We start from the raw sequence: 8,552 nt of genomic DNA on the forward strand, positions 1-8,552 counted from the left end.
AACTTTGGCGGAATTCGATTGATTTTCGATTAGAATTGACTCATTGAATTCAGTCAATTTTCAATTAGATTAAACTTTGATTAATTTTTTTGTTGACTTTAACTCGATCGAATTTGATTGATTTTCGATTGGGACTATTTCAACCATTTGTGGTCGTCCCAACCGAATTCCATTGTTTTTCAACCCGTGACCACTTTGTCAAATTCAACAAATTTTGATTGTGACTAACTCAACTAAGTTTCAACAAGCGAGTTTCAACCACTACCGTTGCATTGGAATTTGTCCGATTTTTTACTAAGGCCGATTTGGTCAAATTTCGATCCCGACCTTTTTCTACGTTTTGTCCAACCTAACTTGTCTCAAACTTTGGTCCTACTCGACTTGTCTCAGTTTTAGTTCAGTTTGTTAAAACAATAGGTAATTTAGTTGTGTTCAGACAAACTGTTTTTTGATTCTCCAATTTTTAACTGTTTGGTGCCATTCAATTAATTGTTATTGAAGAGTTAATTAGAATTAATCGATAAAATAATTATAAAAACATTTAAATAACTAAATTTTAAATTGTATAACTTGATTACGATAAAGATTCAATTGAATCAAATATCGTAAACTCTTTCTCATACATTTTTCAATCAATGTATTTTTAACATGATTATGATATTTACAAGTAGTTCTAAAGAGAAATTCTAAACCTTAATGTATAAAAAGAAAATTTCATTTTCTTGATTTTAATTAAACAAAATTTCATATAGGAAAATAAATTGTTATAGAATTATTAAAAGATTTGTTTACTCAAAAACATAGGTTATTGAGTAAATACAAATTTTTTATATCTATTTTTTTTACGAGGAAACTATATAATGAATAAAATAGATAAATACTACATTTTTTAAGTTTTTTAATTCTAAAATATTACAGTTCCATTTAAAATTAGTATAATTGATAAAAAACAATGTAATTCAATTCAAAATTATTACAGTTAAAAAACAAATAGGTTCATAACAATTTAGTTAAATTCATATTAAAATTCAGTTTGATAAATAAAAATAAATCAGTTTAATTCATTTAATCTATTTTTCAATTTTATTCAAACAAATTAATTTTTAATTCAATTAAGTTTTTAACAGTTCAATGCATTTTGTCCCTTAGCTTTTAACCCCATAGTTTAACCTTACTAAAATGCACTAAACAAAATGTTAATTAACTTGCGTAGGTTAAAGCAAACCAACATTTTGTGTTGCTAAAGAAAGTTTAATATATACATATAAATTCAAATTACGAAATTAATTATAATCTTAACAATAATAATTAAATATATAAATTATATTTACATATATTTAAATTATAAACAAATTGTTTTTATACTTTTATTATAATATTATCATCTACATATAAGTTCGATTGCAGAAACAACAATAAACTCCTTTACGTCGCAAACTAAATTATCTAGAAATAACACAAATTAATTTATCAGGATTGTTTTTCTCAACATTTTGTTTAATTCAATTAAGATTATAACCTGTTCTAAGGACAGACCAATCCGACGCAGCACATTTTGACAGCTATAATAAGGAAGCACAAGTATAATTTGCTACAATCTTTTACACAAGTAGTGTACGAAAAATAACCTCTACATATCAAACATCGTAGACTTCACTTTCAAGTTCTAACCCAACAATACATATTCGAAATTTTATTTATTTGCTTATTTTCATCGATAAAATTGGCATTCAGACTTCAGCTTGCAGATTGAAAATGGTTTTTAATTCGGGTCTAACAACTTGCGGGCAGTATTACATATGAATTTTCTACATAATTTGTCGTCAAATAAATTTGAATTTGGACTCAATGAACATACTGCTTGATTAGCTTATATGAAGCCAAAAAAATAAAGAAATAAATAAAATCCAGTGTTTGGGGTAAAACTATAAGGTTAGGAAAGGGAATAAGATATCTGTGTTTTTTGTTTTTTTTCTTTTATTTTTTCCTCTTGACGAATAAATTTCTAACAATATGTTATAATTTAATAAACTGTAGTGCCTGAAAATGATGTGTGTGGATACTAGAAGCCAAATGCGCCACAATGGCATATTGTAGCCAGGTACCTACGAATGGACGTATCTTCTTCAGTTATGGGAAAAACTCGTACAAGACTGCTTACTGCTTACAATGATACACGTCAGTGATCGAGAGCGCTTCGAAGTGAAAGTGCCGAGTCTAGCACTGTGCCTCTGGAAATAAGGTCGTGATTTAAGAATAAAACAATAACAGATATATCATCATGGAAATGGCGTCGAACCTTCTTGTCAATCTTACGCAGATCCGAATACCGCATTTCTCGTTTTCTTGCTGCTTCGTGGAGGGCAGCCTTGATAAGTCTCTTCGCACTACCCTGCATGCAGACACACAATTTTGAGTACCTAGGCTAGGCAGAGAAACAAAATCTTGGTATTCATACCTTGCGACAAAGCATTAGCAGAAATATTCATTCATAATAAGTTGCAAAAAGAACAACTTTGTGAAAGGAAAGAATGCAGGAAATAAACTCATCATAGGAACGTATTAACGAATAACTATAAAGTCGTGATAAAATGCAAATTTAAATCATCAAAAGGAATTAGAACAAATAGAATCTGGTAAACTCCTGATAAAGGAATAAGAATGGAGAAAGTAGGAATTATAAAGCTTATAACTTTAGCAAAGGTACAGACAGAACTCCATTCACTAACCATTTCACTTCTAGACAAAATCAAATCAACCAAAAGCAGTAAATTTAATCGGATACAAAGACGTGGTGGGAACTAAAAATGAAATTAAGGACCAAAGATGTACGGGGGAATTATTAAAACTTGTCCTGACCAACATGTAAACCACATAATGAAAACAGGACTAATCCTCGTCCAATTCTCACGTTCAATTTAAAAGACTTCTCCCTCTCCCCCCCCAACACACAACCATACATTTCATGGCCATACGAGGAAATAATATAATAGGTAACGTCCATTACAGAAATAAGTACAAGAAAATCCAGACATGGTAAAAAGAATCTTACCGCATGTGGATTGCTGTTTACAATATCCACAGCTTTCTCATTACTCAAGTGCTCCCATAAACCATCTGATGCAAATATAAGGAAGGAATCATTTGGTTGCAGAGGATGAGAAAGAATAGTGGGATTAGCACTCAGGATAGGCATGTGCATCGGTTCAGGAAGTCTGAATTTTGCATTAAGTGGTTCCCGGTTAAATTGTTGATGTTTCAAATATACGTCACCTATAGATCTAGAAACCTGCACCAAATACAATCAATGAAGTATATATGTGATATTGCCAAGTTTTGATGTGAACCTTGGGATTACTTGTGAACTATTAACAATTATGTGTGTATGTATATACACAGACACATATACACATATATATTTATATATGACTTCAACAATAAAAAAATACCGCAGAGGTTAAAACTGGAAAGCATCTTGATTGTCTTTCATATGACCATCGTAGTTTTTTTTTTAAACACTAATGCAATGTAGAAAATAGAATATTGAATATCATAAGCCAAATATAAAATGTTTGCTTCCATTTATACGATTTGGTTTTAACCACACAAATCAAGGACTGAATCATTAAACACATGGATTACCTTCGTTCTTTAATACACATGCAAACACACAGGCACCGCAACAATGCCTTAACAAGATAGCAAATTAAAACTATAAGGACAAGCATTAGGGATTTGTTAATACACTTAAAAATAGGGTATATTTTTAAGTACTGATAACTTCACAAGGGAATAGGGGACAACTACAATTTAATTGAAATATTCGATGTCTTTTTTTTAAGGAACTCTGGTGAAATGCAGAAAATGAATACAGATAGTATGAGGTTAAGGAATAAGAAGCTTCTTAAAAATATGAACCAGGTTGGTAATTCATATTGCAACACAAGACACAGTAGAAAAATATACAAGAAACAGTAAAAGAACAACTATGATCTATGACCTTGGCTTTAGGTGTTTTGGGTCAGGTGACATGTAAGGACTCAGAAATCATAGCCCATATGTAGCATTCAATTTTAACAAACAAAAGAAATGGCCTTTCAGGACACCGTTTGAGTAGCCTCCAAGACCTTTCTGTATAGCACTTTAAAGAATGGAAAACAATAAAGAAAATAATGAATGAATGGATAAATGTTTGACCGAGAGGACACAAGTTAAAAATTACCTGAATAATGCCTTTTACTCTCCACACTCCATGTTTGAGGACCACAATTTGAGGATCATGAGGGTGTAATTCTTTAAGTTCCTGTCTAACAGCCTCAAGATTTGCATTGTGTTCTGTAGACAGCTGAATTGCAGCCATACCTCCAGTGTTGCCAACTTTCTTACCCAATACAACACGGGAATCTCCAACGTTTGCCACAAAGAGTGTCTGTTGAAATATCACTCCAACTAGACAACAGGTACCAGCACTCGCAATTTGAGGTCGAGCATTCCAGGAACCTGACACGAGGGCTGTGTATCCATCTTCCGTCTGGCGAAATGCTCTTTCAATTGTTTCCGCTGTAACAAGCCCGCGTGACTCAGCCGACGTTGCTGCACGGACAAGAAATCTGAGACAGCTAGCATAAGAACTGTTTCTTTAACAACAGAACAAGACATGGAAGAACCAATACCCAACACTCATACCCCATGAAGGAACCAAAATTTAAGGCATCATGCTCCACCAAAACCATGGGCCTTCAACACAAAAGTCGAGACTCCAAAACACTTTAATAACTATTTACAGCACCATGTGCCACGGAACAGCGAATCCGTTTCCATTGGAGGAAATCCAAAAAAAAGCTACAAACAATTCACCTATTAAATCGATTCACGATAAAAAGCGAAAACAAACATTATCTACCCATTGTCCTGAATGTTCAACTGTACTTGATTCCTGGAAATCTCAGACTCAATAGACCAACGAGAAAAAAGAGAGAGTATAAAAGCACATCCAAAAAAGGTTCATGGGAAAAGCAAACTGATGAAAACCACTGGTAACAGTTACTGCCACTGCCACTCGTGATTCATGAAGAGACGATCAGACTAAAAACGTGGCCGCATTAAATCCACACAGCAACAACCGTGAAAGTGAATATATAAATAAACAATTAAAAAAAGAAGCAAACGAAACTGTCTATAAAGTGAGGGTTCCGAATGAAGAACCTTGAAAATGGCGAAACAAGTGATCGCAAACATATCTGGAGGCGTCGGGTCCTCCGTGACCATCGTATATGCCGACGAATGTGCCGAGAGGACCGGACTCGATCTGGCTCTGGTCTTCAAGAACCTGGTTGGCCTGAACTACGGCCATGGAGAAATCGCCGGAGGCATATTTTCCGACGTCGCGGAACCAGAGCAAACCTTCTCTGCCTTCTCTCCCGGCGAAGTTGCTCCCGATAACTCCGATGGAATCGTATCGATCAGCATCGCGCCCGAACGGCTTCCAACACAGCGAGAACAGATTCATCAATGCCAGGATCATACCACATCGCTCGGTAACCCTAACCCTAAGGCCTCCAACGCCGGAACCGCCAACCTCGCTCCGATCCTCCGAATCTGAGTGGGGAAGTAACGGTTAAACGCGGTGCTTAAGAAGGGAAAAAGGAAAATGGGGAAAAAAAAGACGGGGTGGTGAGGCGCAGGGTAAGGAGGGGGCGTACGTTAGCCTTGGGTGGTGGCGGGGTGTGTTCGGTTGTAGAGGAACATCAACGGGCTCATTCTCTTGTGGGAGAGATGGTGTGGGGAAGACTCTGTTTGCTGATGTTATTTTCAATGCCTTTCCTTTTTTTCCTTTTTCATAAAACCAAATTCCATACTTTAGTTGGGTTGGGACAAACACCCTTTACTTTCGTGTCTTCTCCACAATTTTCCTTCTCATTTTTTTTATTTTCTATTTTTTTTAATTTTATTTTTATCTCAAACAGTGTTTAAAGTTCATACAAGTCCTTTTCAATGAAAGATATACTATTTACAAACTCCATTTGCAATTTAATTATCACTTTTCAATTAAAATCAAATGAAAATATATATTACTTTTCGGGCTGTAAAAGTTTTGGATTTGTTTTTTAGTTATTGCTCTTTCGTCCTTGTACTTATACTTTTGGCATTTCAATTCGTTTGACTTTTATTTTTGCCTAGAGGCACGACCTGCCAACTGTTGCTGAATGTGAACATCCCCGTCCATTTTGTTGAATTCAGGAAAATACAATTGTTTAATTTAAGAGATATCAATAATACATTTTTATTATTAATTTAATTTCATTATAAATTATAAAATTGTTTACTTTTTAATTTGACGAGTCTCACCTGTGACTTTTCTTAAATCTTTTAACAAAATTTTAGCCCAGCAAATAAAGAACTTTACTAAAAATGTATCAAAAATTGCTATTTTTACTTTTACCGTTAAAGTTTATACGACTATAATTAATTTAGTTCACGTCCATTAATCTTTATGTCTTGCATTAAGACGCGAATACGCATACATGAAAGAGATGCAATAAAATTTGAAAAAGAAAAGAATAAAAACTTTAAAAACACAAAAAAAAATCTTAACTGTTATATTTTTTAAATAATGATAAAGAGATATAGGAAAAATGTTTTTAAACTTTATTTTTTACATTAAATTATTTTACAATATTACATGTATTTGCAGTTGCGAATCTTAAACAAATATTTTAAGAATATCAAAATATTTATATATATATATATATATATATATATATAATTTTAAACATCAAATATATAAAATATATTAAAAATATATTATTTTCTTTTTAAAAATAATTTAAATTATATATTAATTTATATAAATATCAAATAACAAATGGATAGCGATTTGTAATGGAATAAAGTTTTAATCGAGGCAAGCAGTAACAATTTAAATCTTTCTTAACATTTAATCATATCTCATTAATCATTTCTTAAATATATGAATTTATAATCACTTTTTTTTATCACGTTAAAAATACCATTATTCGTTTCTTTACACTTTTAATTTTTTTTTTCCTTTTTAATATGAACCATTTCCCTTAGCATTTTTCAATTTTTTATTTTCTACTTCTTAATCCAACCAAATAGAACACATTAAAGAATAAACTAATGAGAGTAAATGCAGTGAATGAAAGAAACACCTTTATTTAATAGATGGTGTGGCGGTAATAATAATATGCTGTTTGTTGGAATGTCTTTTAATGGTAAATATATTTATTATAATATCCCAACTAACATATCATATCAATAACAATAAATTTCAAGATACAAGAGGTGATAAAAGTTAATACAAAAATAAGCATTGTATTATATATATATATATATATATATATATATATATATATATATATATATATATATATATATATATATATATATATATATATATATATATATATATATATATATAGATAGATAGATAATTCATTACTAAAATAATTTAATATTTTAATAAGAAAATATTCAAATTTTACATAAAAATTTACATTTAATTTTAGCTATGTCCTTCCTATGAATTCACTTATAATTTGTATTTTTGATTTTTTTGGCTTAATTCATAAATAAAAAAATTAATTATTTAGATTGTTTTTATAAAAATCTTCATTTCTCTTTATTAATGCTGGATTCAACTATAAAAAATATATTAGGTGATCACACTAGTACAAAAATCGCGTACAACGTCGAATTTTTGGGCTTTTAACAGCGAATTTGCGAACAACGTCATATTAGAAGACGTTAAATTGACGTCGAATTTAAAAATTTCGACGTTAAGTTAATGTCAAATTTTGTCAATATACGTCGAATTTTGTTAATATACGACGTTAGTACAAGAACAAACAACAATAACGAACAAGTTTATAAAGCAAGAACTATGAATATGGTATCAAGAACAAACAACAATATCCAACAACAAACAAGTTCAACCAAATAATAACAAACAAGTTCAACCAAACAATAACAAACAAGTTACCAAACAATAACAAACAAGTTCAACCAAACTATAACAAACAAGTTCAACAAATAAGTTCTTCAAAACAAAAACAAGTTCAACAAATAAGTTATTCAAAACAAAAACAAAAACTAACCTTTAAAAGGTGGGTTCGTTGGAATAAAGTGTTTTCACCGATGACAAAGAAAACAGAATGCGCCTGTGAAGGACAAAAGCGCGAAAATTATCAGTCAAAACAAACGAAAATCATACATAAAATGCATTTGAATCAAATGAATGAAAGATTACATGTGATAGTCGTCAAACTTCGTTCGAAAAAAGTTTGAGAAGAGAAAATGGTCTCGCGTGCTACGATAAAGTGAATGAATTTTTAATCTCTCACTTAATTTTTTATTGAATTCACTAACCTTTTTGACGTCTAACGTTAGGGCCTTCGACGTTTTATATCATTTTACATCGAATTACAATTTTAAACAACGTTTAATAATTGCATTTATTTACAAAAATGTCATCGATCATTGAAGTTGGTTATTCAGTGGTTGAACGTTAAACGCATGACGTTATACGCTGT

General features: G+C 31.3%; 1 protein-coding gene across 3 annotated transcripts; it reads right to left on the reverse strand.

The window, feature by feature from the left end:
- Positions 1-1,800: 1,800 nt before the first annotated feature.
- Positions 1,801-5,966, reverse strand: LOC124845878 (putative protein phosphatase 2C 42). 3 transcript variants are annotated; one of them, XM_088105421.1, is made up of 5 exons: positions 5,206-5,966; positions 4,223-4,593; positions 3,053-3,289; positions 2,300-2,392; positions 1,801-2,231 (listed from the first exon to the last, which is right to left on the reverse strand). In XM_088105421.1, the coding sequence occupies exons 1-5, from the start codon at positions 5,522-5,524 to the stop codon at positions 2,127-2,129; spliced, it is 1,125 nt and encodes a 374-aa protein (XP_087961547.1). In that variant the 5' UTR covers positions 5,525-5,966; the 3' UTR covers positions 1,801-2,126. The 3 variants fall into 3 exon arrangements, with proteins under 3 accessions (XP_087961547.1, XP_087961546.1, XP_087961548.1); XM_088105420.1 differs by having other exon boundaries at positions 1,801-2,392; positions 5,206-5,598; positions 5,703-5,949; XM_088105422.1 differs by lacking the exon at positions 5,206-5,966 and adding an exon at positions 4,687-5,193 and having other exon boundaries at positions 1,801-2,392; positions 4,223-4,610.
- Positions 5,967-8,552: the final 2,586 nt, after the last annotated feature.

The sequence above is a fragment of the Vigna umbellata genome, chromosome 1, assembly GCF_029865625.1.
Source record: "Vigna umbellata cultivar VRB3 chromosome 1, Vumbellata_1.0, whole genome shotgun sequence".
NCBI classification, from domain to species: domain Eukaryota; kingdom Viridiplantae; phylum Streptophyta; class Magnoliopsida; order Fabales; family Fabaceae; genus Vigna; species Vigna umbellata.

Coding starts and splice junctions, on each gene's coding strand:
- LOC124845878 (XM_088105420.1), bottom strand. CDS start 5,524: ATGATCCTGGCATTGATGAATCTGTTCTCGCTGTGTTGGAAGCCGTTC. Junction 3,290..4,222: donor GAGTAAAAGGCATTATTCAG/GTAATTTTTAAC, acceptor TATTTGGTGCAG/GTTTCTAGATCTATAGGTGA. Junction 2,393..3,052: donor TAAACAGCAATCCACATGCG/GTAAGATTCTTT, acceptor GTCTGCATGCAG/GGTAGTGCGAAGAGACTTAT.